The sequence below is a fragment of the Euleptes europaea genome, chromosome 15 (assembly GCF_029931775.1).
Source record: "Euleptes europaea isolate rEulEur1 chromosome 15, rEulEur1.hap1, whole genome shotgun sequence".
Taxonomy (NCBI): domain Eukaryota; kingdom Metazoa; phylum Chordata; class Lepidosauria; order Squamata; family Sphaerodactylidae; genus Euleptes; species Euleptes europaea.
The window spans coordinates 28,828,441-28,849,229 of NC_079326.1; the positions used below are offsets into that span (position 1 = coordinate 28,828,441).

At 41.7% G+C, this 20,789-nt stretch overlaps 1 protein-coding gene across 5 annotated transcripts in view; it reads left to right on the forward strand.

The window, feature by feature from the left end:
• Nucleotides 1-20,789, forward strand: part of FMNL2 (formin like 2) — a 248,757-nt gene that overhangs the window by 150,632 nt on the left and 77,336 nt on the right. For all 5 annotated transcript variants that reach the window (XM_056861347.1, XM_056861350.1, XM_056861348.1 and 2 more), the window contains exons 3-4: nt 14,409-14,489; nt 16,727-16,803. In XM_056861347.1, coding sequence (XP_056717325.1) covers nt 14,409-14,489; nt 16,727-16,803 — 158 coding nt within the window. The remainder of the gene's footprint in view (nt 1-14,408; nt 14,490-16,726; nt 16,804-20,789) is intronic.

Genomic DNA, 20,789 nt, shown 5'->3' on the forward strand with positions numbered 1-20,789 from the left:
CAAAGTAGGTGACTAGTATGTGTTAGACAAGACAGCAACACGATCAAGGACCGTCTTCTATCCTTGATAGGATGGTGGCGATCATGATCATTGTATCTCTGTGGAACTTGGGTTCCACTAGTATATTCTGTGGGTGATAGGGTGGTGGCAAAAAATGTTATTAGGATGACATCGCATGGGGTGGGGTGGGGTGGGGTTGGGAACGTATTCCAAAGCTCTTTTTTGCCCCCTGATGGCTGGTTAAGACATAGCAATTCAATTTTGGAAGGGAGAATTTCTCTTCAAGAGGAGGCTGAGGATTTCCTTAAGGTCTTACCATCTTTGTGGTATTTTTGAGTGGTGGCTCTTTATAACAGCTGTGTGATCTTTATTAGGCGGGAGGCTAAAGACAAGAGAGATTGGCTAGTAATCAGCTTACCACCTAAAGCTACCTAACCAGGGATTCTAACATGGTGTCCTCACATCTAAACCCAGTACTCTGCTCACTGTACCTAAGCAGTGCAGCTGTTAATAATGTTGGGGGGGGGGAGGGGGGAAGGGGAGTAGATAACTGTATTTTGGAGGAAATGAAGGGAAGCTAAGATCTCTTAGTAAGTTTACAAAGCTGTTCTTTGGAGAACGTGTGAATGGTCCAGAGTCAGTTCTACAGCACCTGTTTTGCCTCCCAAAGGTCCCAGACCCAACCTGCTTGCATCCCTATGAAGCTTCTGCCAGTCAGAGGCAGCAGTAACCAAGATAGATGGACCAGTGATATGACTTGCTATCGGGCTTGCCATTTGCCTGCGTGTAGTGGATAAACCCCCGACTTTAGCCCCGATCCCCCATGCTCAAGAAATTGAGAAGCGGGAGAAAAAAATGGCTGGAAAATGGCCTCCACAGTGACACTCTAGGACCGTGTTGGCGAACCTATGGCACGCGTGCCACAAGCGGCACGCCGAGCCCTTTCTATGGGCACGCGTGGAGCCGCCGCCGCCCCTGCCCACCCCCCGCCCCCTGCCCCCTCCTCGCGGCCTCGGCGCCATCTGCCTCCGTTACCCCGCTCCGCCTTAGCAGCAGCAGCGCCGCCGCCCCACCCAGGCGCCGCTCCAGACCCGCCGCCGCCCGCTCATGCTCAGCCCCGAGGGCTGCCCTGCCGGCCGCACCGCTACGCCCGCCGAGTCACCCCCGCCCCCTCCTCCGCCCCCTTGGCTGCCCGTCCCCCTCCTCCGCCCCTCCTCGCGGCCTCGGCACAAGTTTCCGCCGCGCCGCAGCCAACTTTGTTGAGGGGCGGGGGCGACTCGGCGGGCGTAGTTGGGCGGCCGGCAGGGCAGCCCTTGGGGCCGAGCATGAGCGGCCGCGGCGGGTCCAGAGCGGCGCCTGGGTGGCGCGGCAGCGCTGCTGCTGAGGCGGAGCAGGGCAGCGGGAGGCTTGCGGGAGGCTTGCGGCGGGCTGCTCTTTCGCTTGGACTTGCCACTGAGATGAACATTTCCCCCATCCAGATTCTCAAAACTGCATGGGGGTGGGGGTTGTTGTCTATTTGTGTATGGGAGGTTTAGCCTTGGACTTGCCACCCAGATGCACATTTCCCCCATCCAGATTCTCAAAACTGCATGGGGGGGGGGGTTATTGTCCATTTGTGTATGGGAGGTTTACCCTTGGACTTGCCACTCAGATGCACATTTCCCCCATCCAGATTCTCAAAACTGCATTGGGGGGGGGGGGTTGTTGTCCATTTGTGAATGGGAGGTTTTGCCTTGGACTTGCCACTCAGATGCACAACTCAACAATAAGCCCCCCTGCAGAGTTTTGAGAATGCAGATGGGGAACATGGTGTTTGTCAGTCATTGCCATGATTTAATTTTATGGATGACAAAGGATAGTACAGTTAGTTCTGAAAATGAAATCCTTAAAGTGTGGAATTCTCTGCCAAATAATTTTAAATCAATGAAAGCACTTGGGATTGCTTTCCTTACTTTGTTTGGATCATTTTATGTTTGTGAGCATAAGATGTTAACGTACGAGTTGTTTTTTTCTAAACTAAAACCTCAGTATTCAGGTTAAATTGCCGTGTTGGCACTTTACGATGAATAAGTGGGTTTTGGGTTGCAGTTTGGGCACTCGGTCTCTAAAAGGTTCGCCATCACTGCCTAGGAATTTCCTCATCTATGTTATTTACCATAGAGATTAGGGGAAGTTCCTGCAGCATCACCCAGAAATGCTGTCACATCCTGCTCCAACTTCACCCTCCCTAGGTCCCGCCTTCAAAATTTCCTAGCGTTTGCCAATACAGTGCTGGTGACCCTAGTTGATATAAGGCAGCTTTGTCTGTTCTTAGCATGGTGTAGCAGCCACAATATTGGACATGAATGTAGGAACCATAATTGGAATTTAAACTTAACTTTTCTATTTCCAAAAATCTGTATATTATTGCCCAAGGGATTTCCTTTTAAACAACAATCTAAGAGTCAAAATAAAAATTCAGTGTCATCTTCGAGACTAAAAACATTTATTTCAATATGAGCTTTTCTGAATCATAGCTCATTTCTTCAGACATGTAAAGGGAAGATCATACTGGGAATTCTTAGGGGAAGGAATTGGTCAGGGGCAGGGGGGACTGAGGCAGAGAAGCTTGGCATGAATTCTGCCATGAAGCTTTCATGGGGAAACAAAACAATGATTTTAATTTTTCAATGACTTGACCTTGTTGATTAAGTTAATTGACTGTTGACCTGTTTAATAGACCAGGTCTAAATTGCTGTGTAACTGTTGGGTTAATATAAAATCACATGAACATAAACCAGTCATAGACAGTACTGACCTTGGTAGACCAGTGGGATACTGAGTCAGACCATTGATCTGTCAAAGTCTTTATTGTCTACTCTGACTGGAAGTGGCTGTCCAAAGTATTTCACATTATCTTTCATGTGATCCTTTTAACTGTAAATGCCAGGGATTGAACCTGGGACCTTCTGCATACAAAGTAGATGCTCTTCCTCTGAGCTACAAACCCATGTGCCTTCTGTTGCTGGGTGTAGGATATTCTGAAATCAGCTGCATCTACGTTTTTATTTCCTGTGGATGCTGTTTTTAGACTGCAAGACTTGGTTTATGAGAGGTTTCTCTACTTACGTTATAAAAAGGTTTTGTTAGCGACAAGGGAACCTTAAAGAACATTAAATAGCTTTCTTGTTAATACAGGGTGGGCTATTTTTAGAATCTAAAAGCATAAAGCTTTGGATAAAACGCACCAGTGAATCACTAAACAATACCAAGAGAGGTGTTTGAGATTTCATTTGTCCAATTCACATTCCTTTAACAAACATGTTAATGGTTATAATGATGGGCTCTGTTCTGTGAATATTCCTTTTGATGGCAAACACACATATTCCCTTTTTAATATGAGTCTAAGACGATGTGATATATATATGCTCATTTTTTTGCGAATTGTAATTTAAGAAATCCTAAAGAGCTTTGCAGAAAGAACTTGAGGCAACATGCCATTTCTCCCCATGGCCTCATTTATAGTTTTAAGGAATTGCATGGGGATAGTGGAGGAACGTACACATATACCTGTTTTTTATTGTGAGATGAGCTTTTTTTTTTAATGCTGTTCTTTTAAAAAACTTTATTGAAATAGAAAATGTGTACAGCAGATAAGAAGGTTACAATCCAGACCCGCTGCTGCTGTGCTAGTCAGAAGATTTATTTTTTAATGTAGACGAGCATTTAAAAATGTTGTTTCTGTCACATATTCTGAAATGGTACTGTCCAGTCCCCCCCACCCCCAGCCGTTTAGGAATCTGCTACCTCATTCTGCTATCTCCATAGGCCAGGACTTTATCTTCTCATGCAGGTGGAGGAATTCTAAGGTGGCAGAATGGACTGTCCCACTTTAAGCTGGAGGTTGGGAATGCCATTTTGGAATGCTGCCCTGAACACCAACCCCCCTACAAGCAAAAATAAGGGACAGTAGCTTGTTCTGTGCTATGCTAGGTTTTCATTTGCAGGAAGCTTTCTTGCATAGGAGAGCATACAAAACGGAGTCTCTGCCTACAGTTTGGAATGGTACAGTCCATTTGACCAGCTGAAGAATCTACCACTCCGTTCCCACCTCATTGTGTAGGTTGGGTAGGCAAGACCCAAGCCTGAGACTTTGGGGAACAATATAACTGTTAAAGGTAAAACACAAGTCAGGCTCCTACAGAGAACATAAAGAGCAGCTTCTTTGGGACGGAGAGCTTCCAGGCTTGGTCAATGTTTTGTTATTATCTGACTAAAGGAGCTTTGACTCTTGAAAGCTTATACCCCCAAAAATCTTCTTTGTCTCTAAGGTGCTACTGGACTGGAATCTAGCTCTTCTGCTATAGATCAACAAAGTTACTCTCCTGAAACTATTTGTAATTACCATAGCTGTTCAGTTAACATCTTTTTTTTTTTTTTTTTGGCACAGCTGCCTATTAAACAAACTGAATGCGGCTTTTTAAGGCTGAGGTGCTGAATGTCATTTTACATTTTGACCTGAAGAACATCTTGGGAAAATGATGGTCCGTTTGCATCTGACCATTAAGAGCTAGGCAAAGTTGTATTTTGAACCTGGTAATGCCAGTCTTGGATGTGAGTGGTATGGTGTAGCCTGGTCTTGTCAGATCTTGGAAGTTAAGCAGGATCTGTACTTGGATGAGGGACCACCAAGGAAGACTCTGCAGAGGAAGGCAATGGCAAACCACCTCTGCTTCTCACTTGCCTTGAAAGCCTCTTGCTCGGTTTGCCATGAGTCTGTTGCAACTTGGCAGCATATACATGCATACTGACAAACTTTGTGGATGTTGCAGAAAACAACTAGTGCAGTGAGGCCTGATATTTACTTATTTGTTTAAGTATTTATACCTCACTTTTCTCCAAAATTGTACCAAAAATGGCCTACAACAGGAAACAAACCCCACCACCATATAAATAAAGCAGTAAACAGACAAACAAACCAAAATTACATCTTGAGCTGATCCTGGACTCATCAGCTGGCCATGCAAAAAACACAGGCTGCAAGCCCTGGGCAAAAACCAAAGGGCCAAGAGCCCTTTGCCCCCTGCCCTTTGGCTCATGCCTCTGCAATACCCACTGGTATTCACTGGTATTATTACAAGCACTGGTTCACTGGTATTATTACAAGCATTTGAATCTCTGTGGGCATTGCTTCACATACATGGCTTTCAAATCAAAGACTTGCAACCTTGCTGTAGGATTTCATCAACTGACCCTTATAGGTGTGTTTGTTGTATTTGCCCTGAAGCTGTGGAAACCCCCACCCCCGGTTATTTTCTTTTAAAAACATCAAAAGTATTGTGAGACTTAAAAAACAACACCACCTTGTGCTGTCCTTGGGGTGTGAATATACATTAACATGTGTTCTATTTCACCCAATTTATTGAGGGGGATGTGTGTGTGTGTGTGTGTGTATTGGGATATGTGGAAACATCAACCTTTGAAGAGGAGTTGGTTTTTATATGCCGACTTTCTTTGCCACTTAAGACAGAATCAAACCGACTTACAATCACCTTCCCTTCCCCTCTGCACCACAGACACCCTGTGAGGTAGGTGAGGCTGAGAGAGTGTGACTACCCCAAGGTCACTCAGCTGGCTTCGTGTGTAGGAGTGGGGAAACAAATCCAGTTCACCAGATTAACCTCCGCTGCTCATGTGGAGGAGTGGGGAATCAAACCCGCTTCTCCAAATCAGATTCCACCACTTCAAACCACTGCTCTTAACCACTACACCATGCCGGCTCTCTTTGGAATAAAATAAATAAGTAAAAGGATAATTGAACTATTGTCAAGAATGTTTTGTGGGAGTGATTTAAAAAAAAAAACGCTCGCCATATTCGGATGGTGTCTTTTATTGCACTGAGGATACATTACTGGCTTTGCTTCAAGAACCTCTCAAGCTATTACTGAATGGCCCATGTGTGTTCGGCTGAACTACCACGCTAATCTGCTACAGCAGAACTGAGCACCAAGTGAATCACTGCCAGAAGAATTTTGACCAGAGTGGCATGTGCCATAATTGTAATTACCACATCAACAAAGTTGGCCCTCTGCTCCCTTTGAGTGGGTTTTTTTTTTTGCCTACAAGGAAACATTTAACTCCTAGTTAACATTATCCAGCTGTTCTTTGTTGAGAGTGAATACATTCATTGAGCTGTACAAAAAAATAGTTTCATTATTTTCCTGGTTTTTTTCCTGTGTATGTTTTTCTTCATTTCTATCTATAAAAGTACTTTAGCTGTGAGCGTTGCTGAGCAGTTCATATCACTTCCTCTCACGTCCTGCCACCTTTTCTCATTCCTCCCACCATTGCATCTTTTACCAGGGCTGAAAGTGAAACCAGATAATATTTGCAACAATTCTTTATACAGTATTATTTTTTTGGTCATCAAGTCACAGCTGATTTAGGGCATCAAAACTAGCCACGATAATCTCTTCCGTGCTTGCAAGATATGTAGCCCAATTGATTCGATAAGAAAAATCGACTGTCTGACTACAAGGCCCTCCATACCTGTGAGAAAGAGTTTCTGGTGATTTTGTGCACGCTATTTCATTAAACCTTTCTTTCATAGTTAACAGGAAAATACAACCAAAGCCAGTGTATTCAAAAACTACTCCCAGTTCTTATCAGCCTTCCAGAAGCTCTGCAATATATTTTCATTTTAGCAATCTCTCCCCTTAAACATTAACAGATCAGCAGAAATTTTAATTTCTTATTATATTTCAGAGCCTTAAGCATTTTATTCCAAATCTTTATATAGTCTTTATTTCACTAATGATGAAAACTGTTTAGTAGAAATGCACTGGAAGAAAGAAAGGAATACTTTTTTGGGGGAAGAGTAAAATTACAAACCCTTAATAAATAACACAAACACACACATATTTGCACAGATGACCTCAAGGCCAAACACTATTGTAGTGAAAACTGGTATAATGTAGTAGTTTAGAGTAAGAGTTCTAAACTGGAAACCTCCAGCCTAAATTTCATCCCAACCATGGTTGACTTTAGTTGTGATGACTTCTCCTAGCCTCAGCTCCTATTCCAGCGTGTGTTAATCAGATGTTGTTTTTTTGTAAGCACCACATTAATTGGTTTCAGCATTTTTCTGTATTGTTCAAAATGAAATTTGCACTTTTCCCTTGGGAAGATATGTAAGCTGTTCCCGGATTAGGAGTTTGTATATCTTGCTGAAGGGGACAGTGCAGAGTTCTACTTAGGATGCTTCAGAGCAGCATGAAGACAGGAATCTTGTTCAGTGGGAGTAACTTTTGAGAAACTTTGCTGTCTTACAGCAGAACACATTAGGTGACCTATGGGCTGCCTGAGAATGCTCTTTCAGTCAAATCAGTATGATTGATAGGTTGGCAGCAGAACCTGAGTCCCTCATTGTGCCATCCTAAAACAAGAAGACGCATATTTTTATTTTTATTTTCTTACATCAACAGTCACCACAAAGATTTTTAAAAAGTTTTCTTACTTGCTTTAATGTTTCCCAAAGAATATGTGGGGGTGATTGGAAATTAAATGTATTCTGAGATTTTCAAGCAACAACACTTTTAGAGGAAAATGGGGATAACCTCATACCATGTTAGCTCATAATGTTCCCTAATCATTAAAAGTGTTCAGTGCTGCCAAAAGAATACCAGATTTCTTGACAATTAGACTAAACACAGCAACATTGTATATTCGTTGAAGAACTCCCAAGCAGAAAAAGGATAAACTGCTCTGAATAATGAGGAGAGAAATGTTTTGTTGGTGACTGGTTTGAATATTCCAGTTTTCAGTAGGCGCGAGAAAAATATCAGTTTTCTTATTAGGGTTGCCAGGTCCTTCCTGGCAGCTGGCAAGAGATGTTGGGAGGCGGGTACAGGGGCGGCAATCTGTGTCAGTGTGTGATGATTTCACTTTGCCTCCCCCCGGCTGTCCCCGACTGCCTGGATGCCTGCTGCAAGCTGGGGCTGCTGCGGCGCCCGTGCTCCAGCAGGCCCTCAGCACCACTTTGCTTGCGCCCCACCCTTGCCCATTACCACCAATCTGGTAAGGTGCCACTCGCTGGGGCTACCCAGCAGCAGCTCTGCCCTAGGGGCCTCAGCAGTACTTCCGCAAGGCTTCCCCACCTTTCCCCTTGCACACTCCGGCCCCACAGTTGCTCACTCGCTGGCCGCTCCAACTTCTCGGTACCTCCCTCGTCCCTTGCTCCCCTCCCTGTGTTGTCAGCACGCACTGACATAGATCACACACCCCTTTGGTCGGCCTGCTTCCTCCCGCCAAATAGCTGAGTGTTGGTGGGTAAGGGCAGAAATCCCCAGGAGATTGCCCACCGTTAGCGGGCACCTGGGAACACTATTTATCACTAACATTACTTCAAAGGTTGCTTGTAAACTGCTTTGTAACTGGACTTCATCCCTCCTACCCTGAAGGCATACACTTCTTTACTCACGTAATTAACACTGCAGTCTTAAGCAAAGTTACACCCATCTAAGTCTGTAAAGGTCAACAGGCTTAGAAGGATGTAACTCAGTTTAGGATGGCACTGCTGATCGCTTAGTGTTGCACTGGCCTGTTCATCTAGCTGATAGCGCTCTGTTCAGATCACCATCATCTTTATGACAGGCCCTAGTGCTATAGAGACTACAGTCTAAATTCCACCAATTGATTGAAAGGAGGATAAAAAGACTATCAGTTTTAAAGGTAAGCTACTTTAGGAGCCAGTCTAGCTGAAAAGTGGGATATAAATGCATCAAATAAATAAAAATGGCTACAGGAAGAAAAGAGGAATGGGAAAAGCAAATGCTTTGTGTTATATTGTAGCTCTGTTCCTAGAGGAAAAGAAGAGCCCTGCAGTGAATAGAGTTTGCCCCATGACAGTGTAAAATCCTCCATATGGTGCAAACGAATTTAGCTGTTATTCATCAATCTGAGTTGTGGACTTTAAATAGAATTTACTGGTGCAATAACAAAAGCCTGAACATCTGTGTTGCAACCTGCATTTTACTTAGTTGGTTGGATCCTGCCAGATTTTTTTGCTGATTCTCACACAATTCCCCTCCTTACTATTGCCCCATCTTACATAACTTTTGTCCATGTAGGTCCCATGGTCCGTACCTCAACATAGCTGTTTTGGTGGTCAAAAGGGACTCAGCAGAAAAGAAGGTTGGATCCAATGTACTGAGAGGAAAATGAAGAATATTTCTTTGCCATAGTATCAGTGTGGTTGAGGACCATATATTCGATACCTGCTTCTTATTTTCAGTGTCTCTGAGCACACATTCAGAGTTCAAGATGTGAAATGTATGATCTTGGGTAAATTACATAGGTCAAGATCTAGAGCATTTCCAGGTATTGTAGATTTAGAATTCTTAAATGTAGAACCCTTGGGTGATATCCAAAGATTCCCTTTGGATAAATTGTACATTTTCCTCTGCTAGAGGAAACCTCTCTCCAAAGGTGGAAGGCTCCTCAGCTGTTGGGAGGGAAACATTAGATCTAACCTTTTGTTTACATAGGCAGGGAAACCTCAGGTGTTCAAACACAAACGTTTATTGACTACCTTGGGTCATCTACATTTTCTGACTGATCATACCGAATGCTGTACTTTCTCTGTGTTATTGTCTACATGGTCTGTTATGTTTAGATGAAGATGGCTTGAGGGTCATTGATGATCATTTTCCTCACTTTCTGAATCTCTGAATAACTCCTTGATCAGATAAACACATCTGTGATTTCGATAAATCAGCTGACCTATATAAGGAGAACTTTCTGAGCAGAAATAGTCAATGCAGTGTATTGGATGGGTATCTGTTAGGGGACCTAAGTCGATTTTTTGTTCAGCCATGACCTTCTAGTGGTTACTATCTCTGTTTATCCTACCTCACTGGTTTCTGTGAGAGGAAAAATTGGGATAGGTCCATGTACATTAGTATGAGTTTCTTTTGAGGCAGTGCTAGATATAAATGTGTTGTTCTGTTTTGAACACTACAGAATACTTGAGCTTCCAATGCTGGTTTACCTGTTATCTAGAGAGCTAAAATGGTGTTATTTCTAGCCACGGTTGAGGAATGGGTTAAGTTCTCTATAAAGAAACTCAAAGGGTTAAGTTGCTGCCCTGTTCTACTCTGCCTTGCTTATTTATTTCTTCAGTCAAAAGATTTCTGTCCTATTTTCCTCTATGTTTGAAGTGGCTTCTTCAATAAAATCAGTTGGGTAAAATACAACAAAAATGTGGTACAGCATCCCACTCAGCCCCAAAGCTACATAAATGTGACTGTCCAAAATATCAATAGATGGCATACAGAAACCATAGACGGGCAGAATATTCTCTCTGTCCAGCAGTAAAATTTAGGGGGGAAAGTAGCTGACAGATTCAACCAGAAAAGACCTGCTTACAAAGGTTGTGGAACATAACCAGAGAAGTTGCTTTATGGCTTCTTCTGATAGGCTTGAATTTCTGGCAAAAAAAAGTGTGAATGTAATAGGCACTTTGATTTGGTGTTGGTAGAGGGATCCCTGTGTCATAGAATCATAGAGTTGGAAGGGACCACCAGGGTCATCTAGTCCAACCCCCTGCACAATGCAGGAAATTCACAACTACCTCCCGCACCCAGTGACCCCTACTCCATGCCCAGAAGATGGTCAAGATGCCCTCCCTCTCATGAACTGCCTAAGGTCATAGAATAAGCATTGCTGACAGATGGCCATCTAGCCTCTGCTTAAAAACCTCCAGGGAAGGAGCACTTACCACCTCCCGAGGAAGTCTGTTCCACTGAGGAACTGCTCTGTTAGAAAATTCTTCCTAATGTCTAGACGGAAACTCTTTTGATTTAATTTCCTGGCATGCATATTGATTAAATCACGATCTCCCTTTATCTGAAAGCCGAGAACAAAATATTTGGCTTCTACAGAGAGTCATCTTTTCATATACCTTTCAATGTATTGACACTGAGGTGAGCAATCGGTTCAGAACTGATCTGTTTTCCCAAACTGAAAATAGAAATGCATATTTTTAAGCATTTCAGTCACCATTCCAGTCAGCTACCTCTAACTTCATCTTTCCCTCCATTTCCCAAAGCAATGTGACTTTCATTTGTTTTTCAACGACTAGTTAAATCTTTTCCAAATAGGCTTAGGCTTAGCTCTGACAAGGTGCCGGTACTTTAAGGACTTCTGTAGAAGTGTGTGTCTGGATGTTTTACTTGCCTCTGTTCAGTTCCGATCCCTGAAGTGTATTTAGCCCAGATTGGAAGATTCCAGCAAGACCTAGGACTTCCAGAATGTTTCATTTGCAAGCATAAGGGGAACAATAGAAATTGAAGGCATGCCAGAGATAGGAAGTTAGAGTGGAGGGAATGGATTGCAGACAGTTGTAAACAAGTTTGAGCAAACAGTATCCCCAGCAGGGTAATGTGCTTTCTGCAGCCATTAGTTTTTAAATAGATCTGTCTGCTCAAGAGATGTTGGGGTGGGGGGAGGGATACTTTTGTCATACGAGTTTCAAGCAGATGATTGCATTTTATGGATTATACATGCCAGGTTTATGATTCAGTGAGTAGTTTCCCACACCCGTGTGCATCAGGGAATAGTTTATGAAGCTTTCTATTTCTTCCTTTAGCTGTGCTTCAGACAGACGTCACATGCTGAGGTTTCGAATTTGCCCCCACCCCATACCTCATCCATAAGAGTGGCCTTTCCTGGGGTAAACAATCATGTATTTGGAATTGGACAGTCGTGGATATAGCCAGCCATCATTTCCGTGCCAAGGAAGCCAATGATGTGGGTTTTCTGGAGAGATCTGATTTGGAACATTTCCCAGAAAAATTTCCTAGCCAATTAAAAATTTTTTTAAGTAATATTAGCAAAATTTAAATAATTTTAGCAAAAGAAGGCAAATACACCATGTACAAGTCTGGACCATGTGCAAGCACTGGGGTTTGTCCTTGCTTCATATCCCACATCTAGCCCATCTAAAGGATGACTGATTTGCAGCACAACAGCACTGGTTACCATTAGGGTTGCCAGGTCCCCCCTGGCCACCGGAGGGGGATGGAGAGGTAGGGTTGCCAGATCCAGGTTGGGACTCTTCCTGGAGATTTGGGGGTGGAGTGCGGAGAGGACTGGGACCTCCAGAAGAACTGAGCTCTGTAGAGCCGGGCTTGGGGATCTGAACTGTATCTTGACTGGTGGGCTGCACAGGACTGGAGGAGGTGGTCCTTCACGTTTGCAGAACCTTTTAAAATAACTTTGAAGGCAAAACGTTTTTGTGCCCAGGTCTGTCACCTCAAAAAAACCTAAGAAGTGTTCTTAAATTAAAGAGTGGTACAGATTTTGAATCCTTGGGGTGATTTTATTTTTAGTATTCGTTAAGGAGTGTTAATATATTAAATACATTATGTTTATCTGTATTTGTGGTTGATGTGTACCATGTTATTTTTAATTGTTCCCATTTTTTGTATTTTTGCTGTATTTGCTGGTCATGGATGAAATAAATACCTTTGAAAGCTTTGAAGGCAAAAAGGAGTGCATGAATTGTTGAGGTCTCTTCGAAACTGGACCCACTGGTCTAGAAATGTTACATCTGTCTTCCTCTGTGTGTGTGTGTGTTTTTTTTTAAACTTATGACTTATAAGCATTTAGGAAGTTTTGCATTTTGTAACTAGTTCATATATCTTTTGATTTCCAAAAACAAGGAAGCTCTTAATATGATCTTTGCCAGTGTTTTTTTCTAGCAAAATAGTAGGAGGCACTAGTGGAGAAGGCTAATGCATAGAAACATTAACTTAAGGATAAATGTGGCATGTTGTGGCAAAGAAGAAGGCATGTAGGCTGTAGTGTATGCCAACAGGTGCGGTAATAAGTGGGTATTTAAAAATTGTGTAATTCATGAATCACTGTTTTAAGAAAACAATAGAGCCTTCTATTTCATTCTTCCAATTGAATTTGGTTATTGATATTTATCATTCAAGAGTGCTAGTGCTCGGGGTAGTCAAAAGCCCATTCTGAAGCACGATAAGCATATTAATATGTATGAGATTTTCTTCTTGTTGACATTAAACCTGGATGTGGTATTATGAGTCAGTACTGTGGGTTTAATGTATGTTTACAGAAGATAAGCAAACACTTAAAATATTGTACAGAAGCACTGTATGTCGTTCAAGACATTGTCACACGGTGTGATTGTGAAATCAGCATATAAACAAAAACTCAAGTTGTGAGCAGAGCTTTTGACTGCAGTACTGCAGTTTCCCACTCTGCGCCACGGGGCTCCTTGCAAACTAATACGAGCTCTTTATTGTAAGGAATTCTGTTTCTAGATAGGATAGGGTACAGATAGGTTCTTAAACTAGTGTAACTACCTAAAATGGATAGAGATGCAGGATACATGTCCTGCACGCATGGTGCCAAGATGGAGAAGAGAGGGTTGTGATGCGGAGGCAGGCAGTTGGAAGCCACTTCTGAATGTCTCTTGCTCTGAAAACCCTGTGGGGTTGCCAGAAAGCAGCTGTGACCTGACGGCACACCCACAGGCTTAGGATGTGATTGTTGGCGTTTGTTTGCAGCTCCCAGTGATTTTATTCTGTTTTAGAGTAGAATCATTAAATTTATTTGCAATGAAAAAAAACCCTTCAATTTTCATTTGTATACTGAAGCTTTCTGAGTTCTGGTATAATTTCCTCTTAGTTATAGCTGACTCTTTTCATGTTCTTTTGGTTTCATTTTCAGAGCACCTACCTGCTCCAAAGCAGTTAGTTATTAAATAGTAAAGTACAAGGAGATGTTGAAGCAAAGAAGAAAAAGGGGGGAAAAACCAGAGAAAGGGAAGGCAAAAATTCAAACTACAGATGTGGCTTCCATATTCATGGCTGTGCTTTGGATTATTCTACAGATGGTTGCCTGATCTCATCAAGCCTTATGAAAAGTTATAAATGTGCATAATTAATAAATTCTTCCACCTGGAACAAGCTGAAGAACAAGAGCTAAAGGCAGTTAAAATTGTTTCCACAAAAGGGCTGAGGTTTTTACTTCTTTTGGTTAGACAGAAGAAAGAGTACTGAAGAAAAAGAAGGAAAAAATAAAGAAGAAAAAATACAGCACAGTTACATAAAGTATATTGAAATTGATAAGCATATTTAACACCTAAAGCAAGTGCATCTTCCTATGGTGCATAATTATGCTGTGGAATTAATTTACACAGGAGGTAGTAGTGTTGTTAACCTGCACGACAGTGTTTTGCTTTTAATTACAGGATGTTTAATTCTTCCAGACTATTTGGCCTCTTGGGCCACTGTTCTAGTGTTTAGAATATAACACAATGTGGCATATTTACTAATTACGTTTGACTGTACTACAGGCATAGTAACTGTTGGATGACTAATGATTGCTCTTATTTCCTACAGGAAAGATTTCAGGTGAAGAATCCTCCACACACTTATATCCAGAAATTAAAAGGCTATCTCGACCCAGCAGTAACTCGGAAGGTAAGAGGTTTGTTTTCTTTAAACACCAAGTTATAGAATCAGCAAAGTAGTTAAGATTTTTTTAGGCTGTACCACTTCAGCTTGGAAGTGAGGAAATAAAGTTGCATGTTCGAATGCTTCTCACCCCTGTACCCCTGAAAATGATTCCCTAATAAACAAAAAACCCTAGTCTGTTTGGGAGAAAACCATAGTTTTCTCTCTGATACGTCACTTTTCTATATATAAGGAGAATTTTTTAAAAATACATTTGTATCTCTCTTCTCCTCCCTGCCCCCCTCCAAGACCCGTAGCCTAAAGTGGTATAGACCACCATAAACTTTGCCGCTCAGTCCTGCTGATGACAAATGCTGGCTCTTCCTTGTCCATAGGTCACAGAAATGTTTTCTAAATTTAAAATAAAGTGCAAGCATGCTCCATTCTATTGTAATATGGCTGGTTGAGCATTGAGAGCTGTCTTCACAGGTCAGCGGACAAAAACCTCCAAATAAGTATTGCAGACCCAAAAGACTTCTGGTATGATGAAGCTTTAGTGATTTCTTGAGTGCCATGAGGCACCACAGGGTTTAGGGGTTGCAAAACATAGCACTTGCAGGCCCCAAGTTCAGATCCATTCCAGATTATAAGTACCTAAGAATTTATGCTCAGCTGGCCAATTCTCTATTTCTGGAGTGAATGTGATGAGACAAGATTTCGAAAAAGAAGAGTTGGTTTTTATATGCCGACTTTCTCTACCTCTTAAGGGAGACTCAAACTGACTTGCAATCACCTTCCCTTCCCCTCCCCACAACAGACACCTCGTGAGGTAGGTGGGGTACTAAACAATTCCTCAGAGTGTTAATTTCTGCCTCCCTTAGCAATGAAAGAACTGAAGACAAATTTTTATATAATCCTAGATGAGTAGCCGTGTTAGTCTGTAGCAATAAGATAAAACAAGGGTCCGGTGATGCTTCAAAGACAAAGTGATGGTGAAATAAATTTTGTTATACAGTCCTGTGCAAGTAAAATCTGTAATGGCAGATGCAATTAGTTTGGTCTGAGCCCAACACCGAGAGACCCATTTTTATGATGTTCCCAAACATGCCTTTCTGGGAAGAAGCCATGGTTCAGTGGCTTAGCTGATTCTTTGCATGCAGATGGTCCCAGATTCAATCTGCGGCATCCCCAGTTAAAACGATCAGGTAGCAGGTGATGTGTAAGACCTCCATCTGAGAGACCCTGGATAGCCGCTGCAAGTCAGAATACACAGTACTGACTTTGATAGACCAATAATCTGACTCAATATAAGGCAGCTCCATGTGTTGTTTCCACTGGTTAAGACTGACCCAGAAATAAGACTGGCTATTGGAAGGAAGGGGGGCACAAGCAGTCTGACTGATGGCAGAAACCTTCCTAGGTTAAAAAAAAGAGGGGCTAGGGTTTTCTCACAAGTGGGTTCAAGTCTCCTCGCACACATACACACTGACACCCTAGCTGCATGTTGATCAGAGCCTGGGGGTCAAGGAGAGGGAGGACTGAGGACCCAGTACTTGCCTAGTTTGTTCAGTGACAGTAGTAGGAACTGATCCACAGATGTCAGGTAAACACCACAGGTCTTCTGGTTTGCATGCCAGGAGGGTACAACTGGAAGGCCAGCTGATAATCCACCTCTTTCCCTCTCCATATTTGTGCTGGGTGGTGTAGAGAAGGGAATGGCCCTGCTATGGATATGTGTACTTGTGAAAGACTTCAGTGGGGTACAGTATTAACCTCAAGTCTTATCCACACTGTAGAGATATAGATGACTGACGAGTCATTCAGTTGGGACTGCTTGCACTCCAGCTTTTACAGTCCCCATCCATCCCACGTGGCTTTTGTCCACAAAGATCCCATGATCCCCAGCACAGTCTTTTGGGGTGGTCAAAAGAGACCTCTCCACCTATTTTCACTAGTAGAAAGGTTGGTTGGCTCCAAACCCCTTGGGTGGTCAAAAGCATTCTATAGAAAGAGATATTTTTAATTTTCAATGTATTATATATGTTATTTACCATATATTTAAAAAGAGGGGATTGGAAAATGCCTAGGATATACTGATTTCATAAAAGTGCTTCCTTCTGCTTGTCTGATTAGCACTTGAGTACTTCAGGATATGGAAATCTACTCTGCATCTTAATTTTTATGTATTCTCTGCTTTCTTTATATGTTATTGTTCATGTAAATATGACACTCAAGTGCTTCCCCCCCTTTTTTGTATCGTGTAGAAATTTAGGAGGAGAGTTCAAGAATCTACACAAGTACTACGAGAGCTAGAAATTTCTTTAAGAACCAATCACATCGGGTAAGAATCATTTACTGTTGTTTTTTCTAGTGACCTTTGGATGAATAACATTGGGCACAATCCAGCCAAAGACAATTCCTTCTAAAGTGATTACCTCTGTCTCCCCTTTGTGGTCCACACTGAAAAATAAATAGTGCACAACATTGTTTTTTAAACTTTCCATCTTCAGAAAATCCTGAATGACCAGAGGAGTTGACCAAAGATTTATTATTAAATCTCACACTTAAATATATATATATATAGCTAAAAACCACCCGCATTTGGAGGTGCTGAATAAAGAAGTGCTGGGGATTGTAACCTTTGCCCCATGTTATTTTTCTCATTCTACCCTCCCTCACCCACAGTTGTTGGGTGCCCAGAAACAAGCAATTGCCCTTGGTTTGTTTTTGTTTTTCTCTCTGGCAAATAGTATCTTCAGTGAGCAGGGATTTCAATAGACAAATGAGAGAAAGCCCCCTCTCCCTCACAATCCTGATCTGTGTCGCAACCCCCTTTTCTAAATCAGATGGATCATGGATTGCCCACTATGTTGTCAAATTTAGCTTTAAGCTGCTGCTGAATCCTTCAGTATTTGCCGTGGCACCCCTAGAACTCCAAAGGATTCTGCCTTATATAGGGTACACTCTCTTTTTTTTAAGTGAGTTGATGCAACGAATTTTTGAGGTTAAAGTATTCTATTAGTAGATCCGATACTGACGATGGATACCACGAATTTGTGTCTTTAGGACCCTACATTCCTTGTCAAACCAAATATTAGAGGGGTTTTCCCTTGTTTTCATCCTCCCCTCAGACTGCTGTTTTGCCGAATCAGCTATACATGTTATTAACTTCTCATACGATTTAATAGCTTCCCATTGGTTTTTAGCACTAATTACGGACACTCTACACTCGATCAAAATCTCAGTTTTGAATAGTCGATAGATCTTTTGGGTTAAGTCTGTAGACCAAAAGATCCTTGGCAAAACGTCTAGATTTTCCTTTGAATTTGGGGTTAGAATTGTTAGATTCATGGGAAGATAAAATTTAATAGCCATAATTAGAGGCAGATGGTCACTGACAGTGCAGTGGGTACACTCTCATTTAACACAGAGCATTAGCCTCGTTGTCATTCCACATCGGCCGAGGAAGGCCCAGAGCACATCCAGCAGTCCCCTGTTGGACAAACAATTGTTCAATTTAGCTTGACTTCATTGAGGAACCCCTGATAGGTTTCCAAGGATCTTCATGGATACAGTTTTGAAACCACTGCTATAGAGCGTGGCATTGTGACAGCATTATGGGGCCTTGTTTTTATACCATCATTGCTGTTGCTACAGCAGTGATAAATTTGGGACAGATAATTCAACAACTGCACATTTGTTTGAAAGAAGAGCTACATTTCAAGTATATTTGTGTCTGTGTCCCCCTACATTTTTCAGGAATCTTTTTATGTGAAAGGTCTGGGAGTCCCTTTTGTGTTGTCTCTTTCACCTTTTGCAAAGCACATTGAAGTGAAATTGACCATGAAATACCAAAGTTGGGCCAACATTTCTAATACATAGTTGGCTGAGAAACAAATGTTTAAACGGTATCTTTCATACTGCTTGCCAGCAAAAAGTCTGCAAGCAATTGTAGCAGTTTGTCATCTGTGGAACTCTAAGCTTTGGAAATATTTCTCAACCTAACTATTCAGTAGAAGTTGTCAGCATGTCATCCTATTCTTACCATTTTTTGGAAACTTGCACATGGGTTATGTTTTTTTTTTAAATCCACCAAGCAAAATTCATGGCTTACCTTATGCAAAACCAGATGTTAAATATGATTGAAGCAGGAAACTGCTTCTGCTAGCCTCATTAGGATTCTGAAGTCATATATATGCTGTAATAAATTTCTTTCAACAGTATAATTGTTCGTTTAATCAGATTGCTTGTATGCAGCTTTTTGTACCTAAGATAGCAAATAAAGAACTTCCTCAAACAAACAAACAAACAAATAAACACAATGTTTGTCACAAGCTAGCTTCCCTTGGTCATATCCTCACTTAGCTTAAAATGGGTTGTGTATATTCCTTCAAGCAATATTCACAAATATGTTTGGGAACAATCCAGGGGGTTACCGCACTTTGTATTCCCGATGTAATAAGAGTTTGAAAATGTTATAAAAAACATCGCTTTAAAAGGGTTTTTTGGATACCACGGCTAATAAATGGTTGGAAGACATCTTCACAGCTAAAGGGGCCAAAGTGCGAACAGTATTTTTTATAACATTTTCAAACTCTTAATACATCGCTGGGAATACAAAGTGCAGTAACCCCCCAGTATCAATGTAATATAATAGTGGAATCAGCTGATAGGCAGATGGTGGCCACTGGATCCAGTATTTGCAGAGCAGTGGCTTACCTCCATGCTTTCCTATTAATACGGCTATTCTTGCAATAGAAGAGTTACCATAAGATGTTTCCTTCTCAGTTTACATGAAATTAAATGGACTTGTAGGGCTTCAGAGTTCCTAGAAAACAATTTTACTAGGTGGAAGGTAACTGCTTTATAACATGAAAACGAAAGTTACTTTCCCTTCTGCCTTAGAACTGGCTGAATAAATCAATCTTTACGGTGTCACCCTAATCAGCCTCCGTAGAAGTCAATGTGCTTAGAAGAGTATAACTCTGCTTAGAGTGGCCCTGTTGGTCACCATTTTGGTAAATTGTGGTAAACACATGGTATGAAGTTGACTTCTAGAACAGCTGTTATTTAAACGAAAAAAAGAATTGTCAAGGGGTATTAGCCCTCTAAGAGGAAGAGGAAGACCCAACAAGAGATGGATTGACTCAATAAAGGAAGCCACAGCCTTCAATTTGCAGGATCTGAGCAAGGCTGTCAAAGATAGGACATTTTGGAGGACTTTCATTCATAGGGTCGCAATGAGTCAGAAGCGACTTGACTGCACTTAACACACACACACACACACACACACATTAGCCCTCTGCTTTCCTTCCTCTTCCATTCTCACATTAGGTGAACTTTTAATGATAGTGTACCTATAGAGAGATGAAGAGTCACCTCCATTTTTCATTCTAACTCTGTTGTTCTAGATTGAATGTTGGCTAGATTGAATGCTAACCCTTCTATGGTAATGCAGGGCAGAATTCTGAATATACCTTACTCAGACAGGATCTGCCCTTGCTCTTCTGGCTCTATTGACACATTAGCCCATGCCTTTTTGGAATGCCGCTTTTACGAGGAACTTCGATCGCACTATATTTCCCCCCTTTTAATATACAAATCCAATGCCTCTGTGACTGACATAATGCCTTTTTTACTAAGTGATAGGGACCCCAAGGCTACATTGTCAGTGGCAAGATTTGTTTCAGTCCTTATATTCCTCCAACACTAGATATATGCTGCTCAAGATCAATTGATCAAGGAGCTTCTAAGGGATAAAAGGAAAGCACTGTTGTTCTTGTAAGTGAACTGTCCTTGGCTTTTCCTTTGTATAAATCTTTTACAAATCTTTCGGCAATCCAAGGCTGAATTTTGTTGGTTTGGGTGCAAATTTTATTGGTTAATGAAGCTCAGGTTGTAACTGAAAGCCTGTTCCTGACTCTCAACTTAATGTACCTCAGAAAGTGGTTGGTGTGATGTTGCCTGGGTCCCTTGGATCAAGGGTACAAATTAGATAAGTTTTTTTAAAAAAATCCAACCTAAATAAAAACGATTGGTGGTGCTTATAGGTGTTCAGGTTTGCATTGGCTTTCTTTTATATGGAGAGTTTTTCTTTGTACTTGAAGCAAGGTAGAAAGGCAAGAATAATTCAAAATAAGCCACACAGCACTCTTTATGTCCTTTGCATTGTAGACTGTTTCAGGCTTGCAGGTTTCCCCAAAAATAATATACATGTTAAAACTAATTAGGTGTGATACTACTGAGTGCATCAGATTATGCAAAAATTAGATCTTAACAGCTTTTGAACCCTCAAGGGATCCTTCCGGCTTTGTGATTCCTTATGAA